We start from the raw sequence: 19,020 nt of genomic DNA on the forward strand, positions 1-19,020 counted from the left end.
AACAAGGGTACAAATTATTTTAATGGTATCAAAAGTGTAATTTTTAATATAAGGATCGTAGCCAAAATTTTGTTTACTTTGTAAAACAGGTAAGATCTCTCAGAACTATTATTTGGGGGAAATGTCTTGTAAATCAAATTCTTATGTTCATGTTGCCTTTAGTTGTAAAATCAGATATATCTTATCTCATTTTTTAAAATGCTCCAGTTATATCAAGTGGAAAAATTTTGGCAAAATAAGAGGGTTAAGTTGAGGACCAGCTCCAGAGCATGCCAAAAAATAGCTTGGCAAAGTAGGGTCCATTCCAAGTTGACAGCACAATCATATACAACGTTTTCTCTTGAAATAAGGAACAGATTGGATTTTTTCCCACCGTGATACATTATTTTGGCAGATGGTAACCTATAGAGAAATGGGTCTTTGTGCTCATTGGTTGTAAATTAATGACTGAGTGATTTGAGACAAGTTGGTCTCTGGAAAGAATTACAACTGGGGGGCAGGGTAGAGAGTAAGGAATGTTTTTGGTGCAGAGCTGACAGAATGCTTTTACAGAATTGAAAATCTCACATTCTCTCTTTCAAAAGTGATGAGCTTCATTGCTTTTCAAAATCAGGAGGTGGTCATTGACTCACAGCATCTTCCCTGCCTTTAATTAAGTGCTTCATTTTATCATTTACCTGAAGTATTGCATTCTGTTTGCCAACGCAGCCTCCCTCTGGGCAGCCAGATTATCGCAGTCCCTGTGAACTCATCCCTGTCCTGGCACATAAACAAGCTGAGAGAAACTGGAAAGGAGGCCTACAACGTTAGCTATGCCTGGAAGATGGTGAGTGAGAGGAAGCTTCCTTTGCCCGAGGAGCTGTGGGGTGCTGCGTTCTTCCTCGTACGGGAATTGTAGGGAACATCGGTCTGATAAAGGTTACTAATCAGTTTTAAAGTGATTGGAAAAAAGAAGAGATTCCACAGAAATTTTATATTTTTTTTTCCTTTTTTGTTTATAAAACCATTCATTGTTCATGACGAATAAATCAAGCCATATAAAAAATTAAAAAGTGACCTCTGCCCTTTCCCCTCCTGACTTTTACCTCCCGTCTCCCAGAGGTAACCACTTTGATCATTTTCCAGAAAATTATTATTCACACACAGGCACGTATCTCTGTGTGTGTATGTGCGTGTGCACACAACTTTAATGGCTTTGTAGTATTGCCTTACATAGACGGGTCAAATTTCTTTTAACAGTCCCCTGTTAATACACATTTAGATTGTGTCCAGTTTTGTTTTTATCATTTTCAACTCATATTGCGGAAGTTGGGAGTTGAAAAGGAGATATGAAACCATAAATGTCCTCTGTTGATGCCAAGGAAAAGAAAGGTTTAGATTAGAATGTGGATTATTCCCACGTGTCGCAAGCAGATTGACAGTGTAGCCGTACCTGTGGCACACACTTCAGCTTTCTTTCACTAGCCTCGTTCAGGTACTAGGCCTTGAAGAATCATAGAGAAATAGAATCTGACACACACTGTCCATCTTACTTATGTTTTTGTCCTTTAGTCCCTCTTCCAAGCATAGCATAATAATGCTATTATGGGGCCCTAAATACTGTAATTGACTAAAAGAATAGTGGACTTTGATTTTTTTTATCATCAAATATTAATCATTAAACTTAAAATGCAGTCAATACTTGAGATTCTCTTGGAGGCCCATATCTGCTGTTCTACCTGTGGTTGACTCCAAATGGATCTGTTTATTCATTCATTTAAAAACTGCTTGTTGAACATTGACTATGAACTAAGAAGAATAAAGAAGAATGATATTGCCTCTGCCCTCATAGAGCATCCAGCTTAGTGGTAGAAGCAGAGGATTCAACAACTCTGTACAGTGTCTGCATAGGAATGACGGGAATTAGGAGTAGCCAACACACCTTCAGACATGACTCTCCTCTGACCCTTCTGTTTGGTTTTTAAAGCATCATGTGGCAAGGGTAATTTCTAAAATGGAAATGAAATTAAACAAAATAATAAAACCATTTGAGAAACACGTTTACAAGCCTAATTCTATTGATATTTTACTGATAATGCAGATTTGAAAAAGGTCAAAGTCTATTTTGAAACTCCCTGAGTCAGCTCATTTTCAGGAATTTTTTTGAGAATGATTGCACCATCTGCCCTTATTTTTACAATTATACAATTTTTAAATAACGTCTAATTGCTTAATTTTTCACATCAGAAAGAGCGAGCCAGATACCAGAATTCTGAATTGAAGAATACTTTTATATTTGAAATTGGAGATTGCTTATCTTATTATCTTACAGTATATCCTGATTGAAAGCAATTACAGTTACATCCTGGGAAAATATCTATATTAATGTTTGTTGGCATTAAAAGAGAAAGAAGGAAATGGAGGCATTTTAAGACCTTCTTTGTACCGTAAATAAACCTAGTGTTAACATTTTGGAAAGAAGTGTTATCTTAAGATGGTCTTTCTTCAGTCATACAGGTAAATTCTGGCTACTCTACTTAGCCAAATGGATATAATCATGTAGTCACTTGAGGCAGAAGTGTTAGTTTTCTCAGAGTTCTGAAATTGTTAAGAACATCGCTATTAATTGAAAAATTAAAGAGGTAATAAATAATGAAATTGAAGTTAAAAAGGCTTGCCTGGTTCCCCAGGAGTAAGAAGTATTTTTAAGCTTTTTTTAGTTACACTGGAGGGAGGGGTGAATAGGTACTCTTCTTGTCCTCAAGAATAAAATGGATTCTTCTACTAAATATAATGTAAATAGATTTAGTTTATGTTGATAATAATAAGTTAAACTGCTTAGCATCTATAGATATAGCAGGTACTGGTGGATTTTTTCACTGAATTAATTTAAAGGTAAAATGAGAGATTACGTTAGCAGTATTAAGAGATTACTACTCTGTCACTGTGTAACCCCAGTCCATCTTTGAGCATATGAGGCTCCATGCTGTGACAGAAGGAGCTATTGACCATCAGAAGGTATTGCAATATTCCTGTGTTACACGGTCACGGTTCACTTCAAAACATGAATCCCATGGACAGTCAGTGAAAAAAACCACTCCCCAGTCACGGAGAGCTCTTCTAGATATGTTATACACAGTTCCTTATTGCAAAGACTGTTTTTTTCGGCTAAGAACACAATAGGAAGAAGACCTGTATTGAAATCTGTTTTCCTTTCCAGCTAAAAACTATTTATAAAGTGTTGCTTTTAGATGCTTAGGGTAATTTTTTTTCTCTCTCTTACAGAATTGACCCAATTATAAAATTATATTCTGGTCATTCTGGTAAAGTTTTTGCCTTTTGGTTCCTTAGAACATGCAACACAGGAAACAAACTCAAAGGACCACTGTGTGAGATGGGAAGAGGGGAAGTAGTAAATGCCACTTCAGAACACTCTGTCACTCTCTAATTTGTTGGGTGGAGGAAGAGGATTAAGTTTGCTAATCTAATTGAATATCCTTGGCAGCGGTACTTGAAAGCAATTCCAGGAAGATGCAAATTTCCCCTGTGTTTAAAAAGATTCTGCAACCATCCTCATAAATCCTACATTACTCTGAACTCTAACCTGCCTAGTTAAAAAATTTCTCCTTTGAGCTGCTTTGGTTCTGACCATCTTTAGTTCTGCTTTAGCTGGTTATCACTCTTTTCATTTATTTACAAACCATCTTTTAAATAGATTCTGTTCATCTCTTAATATAATGGACTTAGAGAAGTTTGGCTTTCTTGTATTTTTAAGTCAAGGAGCTGGAACTAAGTAGTTTGACTTGGCTTTTGACTCATTAGTGGTCACTTTTCCCACCAAATTTTATTCAAGCATCCGTTAGTAGGAGCAAAGTGAATTTGAAAGTACTCCTGTCTCTACACAGGAGCTTAAATGAGGCCAAGCTACAGCACACTTGCCTTTCCTTGTCTGAAAGGACAAGTCAGTCCAGCCTTGCAAGGGAGCTCTAGGATTTGCGCTTTTCATGAGTCTGAGGTCCTAGTCACCTCCAACCAAGAGCAAAGAAAGCGTTCGTTGGGAATAGAATGAGTAAACCAGATTCTGGGTGGACTGTGTTATATGGATTTATCATTGGCATTTAAAGTAGTCAATTCTCGGCACAGTCATTTCAAAACCAACTGTATATTTTAAAATGCATTTCAAACCCAAACAGAAATAAGTTTTGTGTTCTTATGCCGTGTCCCAGCTTGTATCCATTAACTTAAATAAGCAAAAGAGGACTAGGAGTAGGTACTGTTTCAAAGGAACTATTTTCTGATCCCTTCATTAGCTCCATAATTTTCTGTTACCTTCATTAATTTCCCTCGATCAGAAAGGAAAATACAGATTAGAAAATGTAATCTTTTGCTAGAGCCATTTTCTACTGCCCCATGTCCATGTCTTTCTTTACTCATCAAATGTTTTTCCATGTGGAGTAGGAGACAAAGAGAGCAGAAAATAATGTAGGCAAAGTCGCTCTCCCCTGGAACTTTCATTTTCTGTATTAGAACTTCTTTCTTGATTTTTCCAGGTGCAAGACACTTCCTTCATTCTCTGTATTGTGGTGATACAACCGGAAATACCTGTCAAACAACTGAAGAACCTCAACACTGTCCCCAGCAGCAAGCTACTGTACCACCGGCTGGACCTCCTGGGCCAGCCTAGCGCTTGCCTCCACTTCAAACAGCTGGCCACGCTAGGTAAAGCCCTGGTGCTTCTCAGCTTCCTTTGTGGTCTTCCTCACAGCAGCTCACCATGAATATCAGTTTGAATTAAGATGTTGAATACCTGCAGTGCCAGTGTGGGGAGGCAAATGTAAAACCAGTTTGAGGCCTTGCCTGGTATCAGGTTCTCCATCGGACACTGAGATGAAGATTTGTGCGTTGGTGATTTGTTAAGGATGAACTCTCAGAAGAAACTAGCGAGGAAGTGAAGGAAAGAGGATAAGGAAGGAGGAGAAAGCAAGCAAGAGTTTGATTTTAAGTGACATTCCAGCCTCAGCCTAATCCTGTGAGGGGCTTTGGAGTGTAAATTACATCGCAGAGTTTGCCCAGACTCAAGAAAGGGAGCTGGACTTTTGTGTTCCTTAGTCACTTTCAGCTTTGTGCTAGGGCTGGACAAAGAGGTTTTAGCAGCTCAAACAATGTCCATCAAAGAGAGTGACAGGTATGGCCCACTAGAGGTAAGCACACAGATATAGGGATGCAAGGCAGGAGGTGGAGAAATGGTAAAGGGTCTAAGGGTAGCATACCTATATATCTAGATAGCATATCTGTATCCATCACAGGTCCCTGCTTGAAAAGAGCTCAGGAGATAGGCAAATAATTCAAAGGAAGCAAAAGGGAATTTACATGTGTTCTGTGCCCGGTACTTTACATTCATCCTCTGAGTTGAACTATTACAGATGAGGATGTTTGAGTTTATTGAAATACATAACTTTCCCATGGTAACACAGAAAGTAGCAAGGCTGAGATGTGGTTCATGCTTCTCCCATGCCTGATTTGCCCCTTTTATTGCATGCTGCCATGTGCAAGGCACATACTAGGCATCCATGGTGTAAGTTGTCAGTACATCACAGTGTAGTCACAGTACTTTAAAACAGGTATTCTCTTTTTCACTGTTGAAAATACTTAGGGTTCAAAAAGTGAATAAGAATCATTAGACAACTGGAAAACTGAATAGAAGGGGCACAGGTGGGAAGAGGATCAAAGATAGAATTCACCAGTCTCTAGGTTCCAAATGAGAGCAGTTGTGTTTGGGTTTCTCTTTTGAATTCCATCCTGTAGAGTTTCTGCCTGGATATGAGATCAAGAGAGTAGGCAGCCTAAGTGGTCTCATCTGTGACACACTCCAGTGGTGTGGACAACTTGGAGAGGGCCAGGGATGGCAACTTGGATTTTACATTGTTTGTTTGTTGTCATTTAGGTTTGTGAGGAGGGGGGGTGCCTTCTGTTTCTATACAAAAGAGTATGTATGTCCTTTAATTCATATTTTTAAGAAAGGCTTACAGAGGACTTCCCTGGTAGTGCAGTGGTTAAGAATCCACCTGCCAACGCAGGGGACATGGGTTCGAGCCCTGGTCTGGGAAGATCCCACATGCCGCGGAGCAACTAAGCCCATGAGCCATAACTACTGAGCCCGCGTGCCATGACTACTGAAGTGCGCGAGCCTAGAGCCCGTGCTCCTCAACAAGAGAAGCAATGAGAAGCCCACGCACTGCAATGAAGAGTAGCCCCTGCTCACCGCAGCTAGAGAAAGCCCACATGTAGCAACGAAGGCCCAATGCAACCAAAATAAAAAAAAAAAAAAGTTGTCTTTAAAAAAAAAAAAATGCTTACAGGAAAGCTAAGATATGCACGATTCCCTTAGCCACTGTGGGAAGAAGCTAAACACTACTACACTACTGCTGGTGCAAATGAGGTCACTATTTTTATTTTTTTATTCTTTTTAAAAAAAATTTATTGAAGTATAGTTGATTTACAAGGTCATTCTTTTAAAATTTGAGACAGTGAAGTGCAGCAGTTTTTCTTGATGAGAAAACAGCTCAAGCCTAGATTTTTTATTTCCTTTGGATAATCGCTCATAGCTACACTGTCCAATATGGTAGGCACTAGCCACCTGTGGCTTTTGAGGACTTAAAACGTGACTAGACCAAGTTGAGATTTACTGTAATTATAAAATACATGCTTAATTTTTTGTATTGATTACATGTTAAAGTGATAATGTTTTGGATATATTGGCATCTATAAAATATACTAGTAAAATTAATTTAACCTCTTTGGTTTTACTTTTCTTCATGTGGCTACTGGAAAATTTTATATTACAATTGGGGATTGCATTGTATTTCAGCTGGACAGTGCTGCCTCATAGAGATGCCCAGAAAACGTAGAGCTTTATCAACTCCCATACTTTACATAGGACTAGTGGGCTGATCCTGGGGCACACAGACAGACCTTATGCCAGTGTCTGACTTTCAATGGGTGCTCTTTCCACTGTACCACGCAACTTCACTTTGGCCATAGAACTCCTCCCAGGACAATGTGTGGAGAAGTCACCAAGGGAAGTTTAGTAACATTTGGTAACGAAAATGAAGCAGGATAATTGAAATATTTTTTAAAAGGAATGGAAAATAAGGGAAACAAGGGCAAATAAGTGGTTTCCATCTAATTTCATTGATGATGGGGATTTTGAGGCAAGGTATTAAATGTACGTCAGAGCTCCCTTCAAGAGGGCTGAAGGAGGGGACATTGTCTTTCTTGGTACACAAAGAGGCAAAGAGGAATTTTAAAAGAGTATATCATCCAGTGCGATTAAGTACACAAGTATGTATATAAGTACTATGTATCTTATGTAAATTAGAGCTATGTGTCTAGCTCCTGACTGTAAAGCTTTGGGTCCTATATATTGGTTTTTTCTCTCCTTCAATCCATGTCACTACAGGAAAGGCCCACTCCCCAAGTTGTCTGTCCTTCCCTTCCTCTGGCCCAACTCTTTTGTCCCTGAGACATTTCTTATATTATTGTGTTGTTCCAGTATTGTTGTTTTCCTCTTTTTTCTTTATCCTTGTCTCTCCAATTGGTTCCTAAGCTCTTTGAGTTCCAGGACAGTCCTCTCTCTCTGGCCCATCCTTGCACGGAGGACCCCATGAGTATATACACATGAATTCACTGCTAGGCAACCTAACCTTTTTAAGCCTCTGCCTTTCTTCTCCTTGATATGAATATAATAATAACTCCCAAGCTATACCATGATGATATGAAAGTTAAAGGAGACATAGCATTACTGGAAGCATTGTCTTCTGGTAAAGGAAGACTAGGTAATTCTGACCCATCCTGCTGGGTTCAACCAAAAATCCTGGATGGAACTTTTTTTTAAAGTTTTTGAAAAGTATCAGAGAACTAACCTAATTGGTAGTGGACCTAAAGTCTAGGAGAATATAAGAACACAGAGAAGGAAGCCAACCCTTAAAGCTGCTTTTACCGTGCACATATTTATCAATACAGAAGAAACAACTGAAATTGTGCTTTAGGTAGCTGCTCAGGGCTAGGAAGAGAGGCCAAAAGCAAATCCAAGGTTCTCAAAAGGAGAAGACTCACACGGAAACTCCTCCCTTCCACACACACATACATGCTGTTAGCAGAGGTCCCAAAGGACTATATCTTTAGGGTAAAGGTGAATTGGAACTAAATCAGCCCTTGACATGGGATTCCTGTCATCTGAGTTGTCTAAGGAACCATAAGCATTCACTCATCGTGGACTTGTTGAATACCAAAGTCTCCCTGTATAGCACTTAGGCCAGTATCCTGTCTCCTTATTGGGAACTGTTTCCACCTTACCATCTCCTGCCTCATCTTGGTGTGCAGCACAAGATGCAATAACCCTTCTAGAGGAAGATATTCCCATCCTGTTAAGCCTCAGCATTTCCTACAAATTTGTTAAGTACAGTGTCCAGTCAGAGATAACCAGGCCACAAGGAAACCAAACACTGTGAGTGAGAACTAACAAAGGAATAGAAAAGGACCCACAGATTTAAATGAGATAGGACATGTGCTAGTGCTTTCTAATGCTTTTAAAAATATACGATTGAAGAGTAAAATTTCAGAGACAGAGATGTAGTGTTTTCATTTCAAAATGTAATTCATTGCAAGGATTTCTGTCGTAAACAGAGAACTGGGCTTTTCCTCTTAGATAAGACCAACAATTAAATATGTGTATATTAACTACTCCGTTTCCATAGATTTTGTTTATGCCATGTTCGGCTGTCCCCGTCTGTGAGAAGAATTTTTTCAGTTGATTTTTGCGTCGACTCCACTATTCCATTTTTCCTTCTTCCTCGATAATCATACTAATATGAACAATAAGAGTTAACACTTACAGAAGCACTTGAGTTGTGCAAGCTCTGTTCTAAATACTTTACATTTATTAAATCGTTTGCTTTGTGTATATTAACTAGTATAATACCATAACTCTATAAGGTCGGCGCTGCTATTTCCCCCACTTTGCAGATGATAAAAACATCACATGTATTACAACTTGCCCAACATCACACAGCCAGGAAATGGTGGAGCCCAGGCTCAGCCCATGCTGGCTCCATGTCATATGCTGCCTCCTCGACCCTAATAAGTGTAGGATATTATATGTAGGCCTAAGATGTGTTGACTATTTGTCATTCTCAGCTCTTGTATCTCTTTAGGTTCACTCAGGACTGTAAGCTCCCTGCAGGGAGAGGATCTGACTTTTTTCTTTCCCAGCTCCTTCCAGTGTGGAGTTCTTTGCTTTCCTTAGGGAGGACTTTTAAGCCACCACAGCTGACAGATGGGCAGAGCCTTAGCCATGCTTTTGTTTGGGCCTGAGATGCAGGCTCCGTGTTCTCAGGCCTGCTTTGTTTGCTTCTCTCTCAGAAAGTCCAACCGTCATGCTGTCTGCTGGCAGCTTTTCCTCCCCCTATGAGCACCTCAGCCAGCCGGAGACAAAGCGCATGGTGGAACACTACACAGCCTATCTCAGCGACAACACCCGCCTCATTGCTAACCCGGGGCTCAAAGTGAGTGCTGTCCCGGGGCTGCACTTCTGCTGCACCCCTCCACAGGCCTGGGAGGGGGTTCTGGTAGGGAACCTTTGAAGTGGGAAGCCGAGCTCTGGATCTGTGCCTCTCAGCTGGAGAGCCAGAAAGGCAGAGTGTGTGGCCCAGGGGAGGCTGGCCGGCGAGGACCCTTCTGATGGATTAAGAAGCCCTATGGGCCAGATGAAGAATCTCTTTAAGGCCTTAGATGCACTAGGGGCTTTCTTGGTAGGGGGGTATGAGTTAGAGACCAGTGAAACTTTCCAGCCCCGTTTTTCCCAGGGGAATGAAGTAAAGTGCCCCTACTGTCTGTTGAGATAAATATGACGCAGTTTAAGAAGCAGAGATTTAGGGGGTGTGTGTACACGTGTTTGTATGTGTGTCTGGGTGTGTATTTAGTGCTGCATTATAGGATCTTTCCTCTTAAACACAGAAAGCCTAGCTAGGATGAACAATTAAGTAAATCACACGTCCACTGGCTATATTTCAGGAAGCTTTTGTTTCACCAAGTTTGGCTGTATCCATCTGCTGTGGAAAGATTTTTAAAAAGTAATTGGGCTTGGCTTCTCTGCAAGAGAGCTTTGGGAAGCTCTGCCAGCAGGCCTCTCTCTTTTCATGTGAGTCTTAAAGGATCCCTGCTATGTCTTCCTTTGTTTCCCAGTTCTCTGTCAGAAATGAAGTAATGGCTACCAGCCACGTCACAGATGAATGGATGACACAAATGGAAATGAGTAGCCTGAACACTTACATTGTCCGCCGTTACATAGCAACGCCCAATGGCGTCCTCAGAATTTATCCTGGTTCCCTCATGGACAAAGCATTTGATCCCACTAGGAGACAATGGTGAGTTTTAGGGGCTTCCATTATCAAAGGTTTCCCCCCCTCCAGTCCCGAAGAGACATGATAAGTACACACAATAAAGCAACTTCAGGCAGTCATATTTAAAGAAGATACTTTTCATGACAGTGAAAATATGTTTTTGAATCATTTTTTAAATGTAATATTAACAAAAGCTTTGTGGGCTTCCTCTGTCTACAATGCTTTTATCTCTTCATTGAAATTTTGTGACTGAAATACTTTATACTTGGCCATTTCAATTCCTAGTGGTTTGAATCCCGTCTTGTATGCAGTGTGTCCCCAGCGGGTATACTTAATGTCACTGCGTGTGATGATGGCATCAAATGACAGCTCGTATGTGACCTATGAAAAATGAACACGTGTAAACTGAAAAACACTTTTTACTTCTGGGATTTATTTTGACTCTGATTTTCAAAAGCAAAAACTAGTCAGGTGGTATAGCAGGAGGGCAACCTGGGCATGAAAACGGGATTTCTAGCATTGTGCCGCTTAGTAACTGAGTCTCATGAGTGGCCGCTAGTTTTACTGCCTGTTCCCCCACCTTTACCAATCCAGGGGCCATTTCTGGGTGCCCAGCTGTATTTGTTTCCACTTGATTTGTTAATTTTTGTTTTAGCCTCTAAAACATCTCTCCTATAGACCTTATTAAAAGCTCACATATATACTGAGCTCAGCATCTTTTTTAAAGAGAATTTCATATTTTTCTTGACCCCTTGTTGCTGATGCTACCGTCAGACGTAAAAGGGAGGAATCCTTTTGAACTTGAATGTAACATAAGCACCATTTATAATATTTTTTTAGGGTTATGAGCTCACTTTTCTTCGAAATGTGCAAAGTTGTTGTTCATACCCTCAAGTAACGACTTTCTTTGGTCTCCATCAGGTATCTCCACGCAGTAGCTAATCCAGGTTTGATTTCTTTGACTGGACCTTACTTAGACGTTGGAGGAGCTGGCTATGTAGTGACCATCAGTCATACAATTCATTCATCCAGGTAATATTTCAATTAATTTTTACTCATTTCTTAAACACATTAAGGATAGTTTGAAAATCTGAATAGAATAGTAGACACCAAGAATTAGTGGCAAAAGTATGACCTTTGGTGTGGGGCAAGCTGGAGTTTGAATATCTTCTCTAGCTGCGCCATCTTGGATACCCTGACCTTCCTCCTGACGTCTGTAAAATGCGGATAATACTTACCTCACACGATTATCGTGTGATTGAGGCAGTCAAAAGCACTTAGCCCTGTTAGTGGCCGTGAGGGTGCTTATGAAAAAGAAAAAGGAAGATGTTAGATTCAGTAAAGCAGTTCCTAGAAATGCCAGCCGTAAACCAATCAAAGAAATAGCACCAAGAGCCTGACAATTATTATTATCAGAGAGTGTTTTCCCGAGAACAGAGTAGTTTTAGTGAAGAAAAAAATGTATCAAGACTTGAGATTGTTTCCTTTTGTATTTGGGTCTCTTTAGAATTATATAGGGGTTCGTTGTTGTTATTGTTATGGTTTTGTTGCTGTTTTTACTTTGTCCTTGCTCTCTCTTGAGGAATGAAAAAGCATTGTGAAAATTGATTTTCCAAGCATGCTATAAAATGTCAGTATTACTGTAAATATATTTAGGGTGCTTTACATTTCAGGCTTTTGAGATTTCAGTATTTAAGCTACAAATGTCAGTGAAATGTTGGTTAGAGAGGCAAGTCCAAACACATTGTTTTAATCCCTTCATTATACAAATCGCTGTTTTTCCCTAGCAACCAATAAAGACCATATTTTGACTGGTGTCTGTAATGATGCCTTAAAATTTATGGGAGGCAGATTTTCTTGCTTAACTTTAGGCTTTTCACAGTGCTCATTATATATCAAATGGCTGACATTCAGTAGAATTCTTCTAACTCTAGTACGTTGGAATCAAGAATTGGGAAGCAGTGCTGTGTGGAATTTCAATATCATGACCTGTGTCTCCATGGCAGGGCCCCGCTGCCAGCCAAATAGTGATTTCTTTTCAGGACATGGTATCTGTTTGGCTCCATCACATATAAACAAGTAAACATTCTTTTAGAACAGATCTTTTCAATGTTTTCATTAACAGGCCATCTGTAAGGCATACACCTACTATTGTCTGAATAGCAAAACGTGTCATTTCTCCCATCTATTCTAAACAATTGAGAAAAAGTGAACAAATGTGGTTTCTTTGAGGAGGCAGCAGTCACCTTAGTCTTTGATGACAAGGACATGCCCATGGCCGGAATTGGGCTCTTAAAGATGTTGCTGGGGGAGCAGGGAGAGAATGCCTACCTACCTGTGTGTGTCTTCCTTAGGCTTTGACATTCCACCCGGCTTCTCCCATCTGCCACTCATTATCAAGAGCCGTTAGCTTTTCCTTCTACACAGTATTCTTTTTGTTGGGCGGGGGGAGGAGGTCACAGAGAGGTACAGATTTTTATGCTCATATACATGTTTTTATTAGAATTTGGATGGGTGGAAGAATTTTCATTTCATTTATTGATAAATATTTATGGTGTCAGCCCAAATGACACATGATGGAAATATGATGGGCTTTCAACTTAGAAAAAACCTGGGTTCAATTCCCTTATGTGGTTACTGTTTATAGTGTATTTAGCCCACACAAGTTTAGCTATTCGAGTTTAACAAGAGTTAAATGGCCATTTAAATCCCGTCCATCAGTCACTCAGTGAGAGTATATTTCAGGAATAAGTATCTGCTCTTGCCTTAATCAATATGCAATCCCATGGACTTGATCATTTGAACATTTTCCTTAGCTGAGCGTGTTTTTATTATTTAAAGCCATCTATTTCATTCACCATAGTTTAGAATGCAAGTCAATTAACGCTTCTGGTTTTCAACCAAAGCAACTATAGCTTTAATGGGTATATTCATAGGTAGGCTCTGCTGAGGTACTTTTTCCAAATGATTACCAGTGATTTTGGTCTCATGTGCCAACTGGAGAACCTGCCCTCCTCCTAAGATGTGATTCCACTCTGAAAAAGCGGATTTGTCATTTACTGTTTGTATGACTATTAACAAGTTCCTTTCTGCCTTGGTTTCCTCACCTGTGAAAGAAGTATATTAGGGCCTATCTCAAATGATTATTTAAAGATTACTGTAAATAATATATGTGAGGCTCCTAGAACAGTGTGTAGCCCATGGTCAGGGCTCAATAAATGTTAAATACTTTTATTATTATTATGAGCCTCATATGGAAAACAGAGGTAACAATGCCCAAATTGAACTAACATAATGAAAGTTAAAGATAATGCATGTAAAATGCTTAGCACTATACTTGCCAATGTCAAATCCCCAATAAATGGTAGTGATTTTTATTATCACGCTATTCGTGCTTTAAATTTCTTGCATTTTAATGGGTCAGAAGAGGGAACTTAAGCTAACGTTCAACTTGTTGGTGAAGCACTCTAATTCTCCCTTGGTTTTCAGAAGCTGTTGGGCTGAGAGCTTGAGGACAGGGTTTTTCAGTGCTCACTTATCAGTTAAACAGTTTCTTTCATCAGCATTATTAGTGGCCTGAGAATCTACGTATGCATTCTTTGGAGGATGATAATGTGGTAGTGATGATGAAGTACAGTCAATGATTAAGGGACTGGTTAGACAAGTCTTTGGCAGTGAAAATCTCACCAAAGCGCTGCAAACAGCATGGACCGTTGTGCTGAGAAATGTAGGCTTAGTTTGATTTTTCTATGGTATTCTTTATGGGTTGCTATAGTAACCATGTACATTTTTTAAATGCAGGTGAAAATATGAATGCTAGACTTCCATGGGCCATATATAATAGATGCTTTTACTTCAGCACATTTATCATCAACAGGGGCAGATGGCAGTCATACAGGGGAATTTTAGAAACAAAATCAACTTGTCCCACAAAACCTGAATTGTACTTTTCACTGAGGCAGCTATAGTATTGTAGAAAGAACCAGATTTAGTCTCTAAACCATAAATAAAAGGTGCTCAATCTTCTTTAAGTCTTTTAACCATTCTAAACCTAATTTTTCATTTATAAAATAGGAACTATAATTCCTTTCTGATGTCTTCACAGGAAATTAAGTAGATGGTTTAAAATTGCTTGGAAACTCTTGAGTACCATGCAGATCTAAGGAGGCAGAAACCCTATTGGTTAGGAATATATGCTTTGGAGTTGAAGGCACTGAGTTTAAATCCCTGCTTCTACTAGTTATTCACTGTGTGACTTTAGCCGAATACTTAATCTCCCCAAGCTTCAGTTTTCTGGAAATAATGCCTCATAAGGTTTCTGTGAGAAATCATTGAAGTGATATATTCAGATGCCTACCAGAATGCCTATAAATTGTGAACATTCAGTAAATGGAAGCCGTTACTATTATCGTAACGATGGATGTTGTTTAGACTCGTCACTCTTTCCTGAACCAGCAAGAGAAGTTTAGACTTCTTCTGACTAATACTTCAGCAAAATATTCTTTTCTACAATGCACAAATCCCATAAGGTAACTGAGTCTTGGAGTTCTTCCATGGGAGAATTTAAGTTACTTAAGTAATAATAGGGGCTCTTATTGAGGCAATAACCTCTCAAAGGCAATCCCACAACAAGGTCTTCCCCCATCCCATGCCAAAAACAGCTTTGACAGCAAAGCTCTGATAGAAATTTCATTATGGGTCATGGTCCCTTTTTCTTGTTGTTTGTTTGTTTTTTCTTGTTTTTTGGGTTTTGTGGTTTTTTTTTGATGGGGGTGGTGAGTGGTGAGTTGAGTTAATATGTTAGTTTCAGTGTTGTTAGTAACCAGTTGTCTACATAGCAAAGCTAATTTCACTCCCAAGTTTTGATTTTCCCAAAGAGGACTTTACTTTGGGAAGTTTCTTCTGAGCTATTATTAACCCCATTTTCAGATAAGAAAACTGAGGCTTAGAAAGGTTAAGTAGCATCCCAGGAGCCACATAGATAGAAATCAGCAAGGCCAAGTTTTAACCCCAGATCTGATTGATTCCAGAGCTAAAAAGCTAGCAAGCATCATGTTGTATTGCCCAACTCTCTCTTCCTCGGTGCTTCTGTTTTTGAGAGTAGCACTTTAGAATGGAGACAGAACTGGCCTATGAACCAGTAGAGTCTCGTTCTAGAATGTGAGCTGAGTTTTGAGTACAGCCAACTTTAGTGTTATAGAAAGAAAACAAAACGTTGTTTTCACTAAGTTTTGTATGACCTAAAACTAATTAACCTTTGAGAGCTCTATAAAATGAGATGTATAGATTAATAACTGTATATTTATCATGGTCTAAAATAAAGGAAATAACTAAGGACATCACTCAGGCTCCTTGTCTAAAGTTTCATTGTTAGAGACTGGTGGTTGCCAAGGGGGAGGGGTTTGGGGGAGGGATGGAGTGGGAGGTTGAGGTGAGCAGATGTAAGCTTTTATATATAGGATGGATAAACAACAGGGTCTTACTGTATAGCACAGAGAACTATATTCAGTATCCTATGATAAACCATAATGGAACAGGATATTAAAGAAAGTATGTATAAATATGTATAACTGAATCACTTTGCTGTACAGCAGAAATTTAACAACACTGTAAATCAACTATACCTCAATTAGAAAAAAAAAAATTGAAGGAAAAATAAAGGTTCCTTGTTGGAAGGAACCTAACAGCCACACATTAAACCTCCCAGCTGATGCCTATCCCCCCACCACCCCCATATTCTTGACAAAGAATAATCCCACCATTGTCTGACCATCTATAGTTAGGAGTAGCCATATTCCACAGCTGCCCATGTTTTGGGCTAGTCTTATTTGGGAAGTCCTACCTTTAATCTTACATTTTTCTCTTGTCAAATCTCCATGTTATGCTAAACTAGTCATTTAGTTCATTGTTTCTCCAAGGGTGGAAAGTGCGGAAAACAGGAGTCATGTGTTTCTGATACCAGACAATGTCCTTATGAGTGAACATAGCTTTTGCCTTTAAATAAGACACACCTCTTATTCTCACTGATCATTTTCACATGAAGTACACAGCTGTCTTCCGGGCATACTGTGGCTGTGATGGGCATTGACTTCACGCTTCGATACTTCTACAAGGTTCTGATGGACTTATTACCAGTTTGTAACCAAGATGGTGGCAACAAAATAAGGTGAGCCCTTCAGGGACCCTATATCCTATCTAGCTGCAAAATACAAAGAAAAAGATGTCAGCTATCTCCAATTGAATGCCAAGCACATTGTCATAGTCAGCGTCAGAAACTGAGTCCATTGCCTGGGTGTTCTATAAAGGAGGTTTTTGTTCTTTTATTTTTCTAAGATGCATGCTGTTTATGACTTAGATGGACAGATTTGGCTTCTGACAAGAAGAGTAACTGTGGCACAGAATTCTCCAAAAGCTCTTGTTTCTCTAGGAGTCTGTAATTAGAGGTTTCCCATATCTTGAGTGCTAGAAAGACCAGAGGGTACTCTTGGGTAGTACTTTTGATGTGAACTTAGTTATTAAACCAAAGTCTTTGTGAGATTTTCAGATGCTTAGACTGTTCCTTTGTACATTTCCCCAGAAAGAGGCTCATGGAACCAAAGGTCTTTGCCACCTGAATTTCAAAAGAGCGTGTCAAAGCAAGGGCATTCCCTTGATTTAATACAGGCCACTTTTAAAAATACCTTTATTTCCAACTCATAGCCCATGCTTCATATCACTGCTGAATTTCACATTGGCCCTTAATGGGGAAATGCAGGATTCACAGCAAACTGTTATGACGAATGGAAAGTAAAATAGAGCAGAATATATTCTTGATTAAAGCAGTTCTAGCTTCACTTATTTAGTGTTTCCATCAAATATATTTTTGCATGTCCTCTGAACATTGTATTTTAGGTATGTTTGTCATTGAAAGAGGAAATTGTATGGTTTACCTAAAATTTGTGCCTGAAAATACCCAAGACTGCTTCTTTTGGAATCTCCCTCCCCAGCAAAAAGAAAAAAATATCCCACTTTATACATTCTTGCAAAAGATCTTCGAGCCCATCTTACTTAGTCTGGGTGGTCACATTCTGTACGAAGTATGTAGGTGACCTCAGAGTCAGGTGTAACTCTCTCGCCTTAAACCGTATGCTAGGTAATCCAGCGCCTTGAGAATTAACGTGTCTGTCACCTGACTGCCAGCCTTCCTTCATTTCGTCCATGAATATTTACTGAGAACCTGCTAAATGCAATTTGTGTTAGGGCTAGCAAGATAGATGCTCTCCAGAAGCATAGAACAGCAGCTTCTGTGAACGAGGAATGTCATTGTCTTGGCACAGGTGCTTCATAATGGAAGACAGGGGTTACCTGGTGGCACATCCAACCCTCATTGACCCCAAAGGACATGCACCCGTGGAACAGCAGCACATCACCCACAAGGTATTTGTCACGAAGCTAGAGCCCAGTTCTCCGCCGGGCTGCGGCTCACTAACCACATGGCACCTGTCTTGTGTTCTGCTTGGCCTCGGTAGGAGCCCCTGGTAGCAAATGACATCCTGAACCACCCCAACTTTGTAAAGAAGAACCTGTGCAACAGCTTCAGTGACAGAACGGTCCAGAGGTTTTATAAATTCAACACGAGCCTAGTGGTAAGTTGATTCCTCAACGCTCTCTTCTCCCATCCAGCTATGGAAGTGCAATGGAGTCATGGTTTGTGCCTGAATGTTAGCTATTACCGGCTGTTTCATTGCCTGCGAATTAGAGTGATAGGACATGACAGACCTTAGTCCAACTCCCCAGTCTGATGGTTGTGGGATATAAAGCCCTGAATGGAGAAGTGAGTGTTTTAAGGTTTCACAGTTGGTATTTTGCTTTGGTTTTGTTTGTTTAAAGACTTACCCAATCTAAGCCCTTTGAAATGTCTGCTGAAGTCTGTTCCCACACTCTTGTATAAATATGTGTGGCACCATGTGGTCCCCTCTTCCTGTCTTCTAGAGATTACTCAGTCTCCCTAAATTCTTAAAGCCAAATTAGGTTAATTCTTGGTCATCCACCCTCTTAGATGAGAGCTCTTATGTAGATCATCCAAAAATAATTCCTTTTTTTTTTTAAGCTTAGAATATTCTCTTGTGATTTGAGATGCTACAGATTTACCTGGATATGGTTAGAGATCTTAAGGATATACTTATTAATTTGTAAATAATCCTAGCTGAGAGAGAATGGGTCATGACAGAACCAACATTCAAAAAGTTATTCACAAGAAGTAAATGTATTCACAAATCATTACATGTATTATTAAAAAGATAATCATAAAGATGTATTGAATTAGTACACCTGAAACTAACACAACATTGTAAATCAACTGTACTCTAATAAAAAAATTTTAAAATAAATAAAATAAAATTAGCTTGAAGTCAAAAACAAAAGAAGTTGGGGCTTCCCTGGTAGCGCCCCAACCAGGGAAGTGGTTAAGAGTCCGCCTGCCGATGCAGGGGACACGGGTTCGTGCCCCGGTCCGGGGAGATCCCACATGCCGCGGAGCGGCTGGGCCCGTGAGCCATGGCCGCTGAGCCTGCGCATCCGGAGCCTGTGCTCCGCAACGGGAGAGGCCACAGCAGTGAGAGGCCCGCGTACCGCAAAAAAAAAAAAAAAAAAAAAAGAGGTT

General features: G+C 39.8%; 1 protein-coding gene across 2 annotated transcripts in view; it reads left to right on the top strand.

The window, feature by feature from the left end:
- Positions 1–19,020, top strand: part of CACHD1 (cache domain containing 1) — a 217,345-nt gene that overhangs the window by 176,321 nt on the left and 22,004 nt on the right. The window contains exons 12-19 of one of the 2 annotated variants that reach the window (XM_027113978.1): positions 709–826; positions 4,530–4,698; positions 9,400–9,542; positions 10,222–10,403; positions 11,301–11,411; positions 16,423–16,545; positions 17,696–17,795; positions 17,888–18,004. In XM_027113978.1, the coding sequence (XP_026969779.1) occupies positions 709–826; positions 4,530–4,698; positions 9,400–9,542; positions 10,222–10,403; positions 11,301–11,411; positions 16,423–16,545; positions 17,696–17,795; positions 17,888–18,004 (1,063 nt within the window). The remainder of the gene's footprint in view (positions 1–708; positions 827–4,529; positions 4,699–9,399; positions 9,543–10,221; positions 10,404–11,300; positions 11,412–16,422; positions 16,546–17,695; positions 17,796–17,887; positions 18,005–19,020) is intronic. The other variant, XM_027113979.1, reaches the window with a different exon arrangement.

Source organism: Aethalodelphis obliquidens, unplaced genomic scaffold (assembly GCF_003676395.1).
Source record: "Aethalodelphis obliquidens isolate GAN/ISIS:26980383/991018 unplaced genomic scaffold, ASM367639v1 scaffold13, whole genome shotgun sequence".
NCBI classification, from domain to species: Eukaryota; Metazoa; Chordata; class Mammalia; order Artiodactyla; family Delphinidae; genus Aethalodelphis; species Aethalodelphis obliquidens.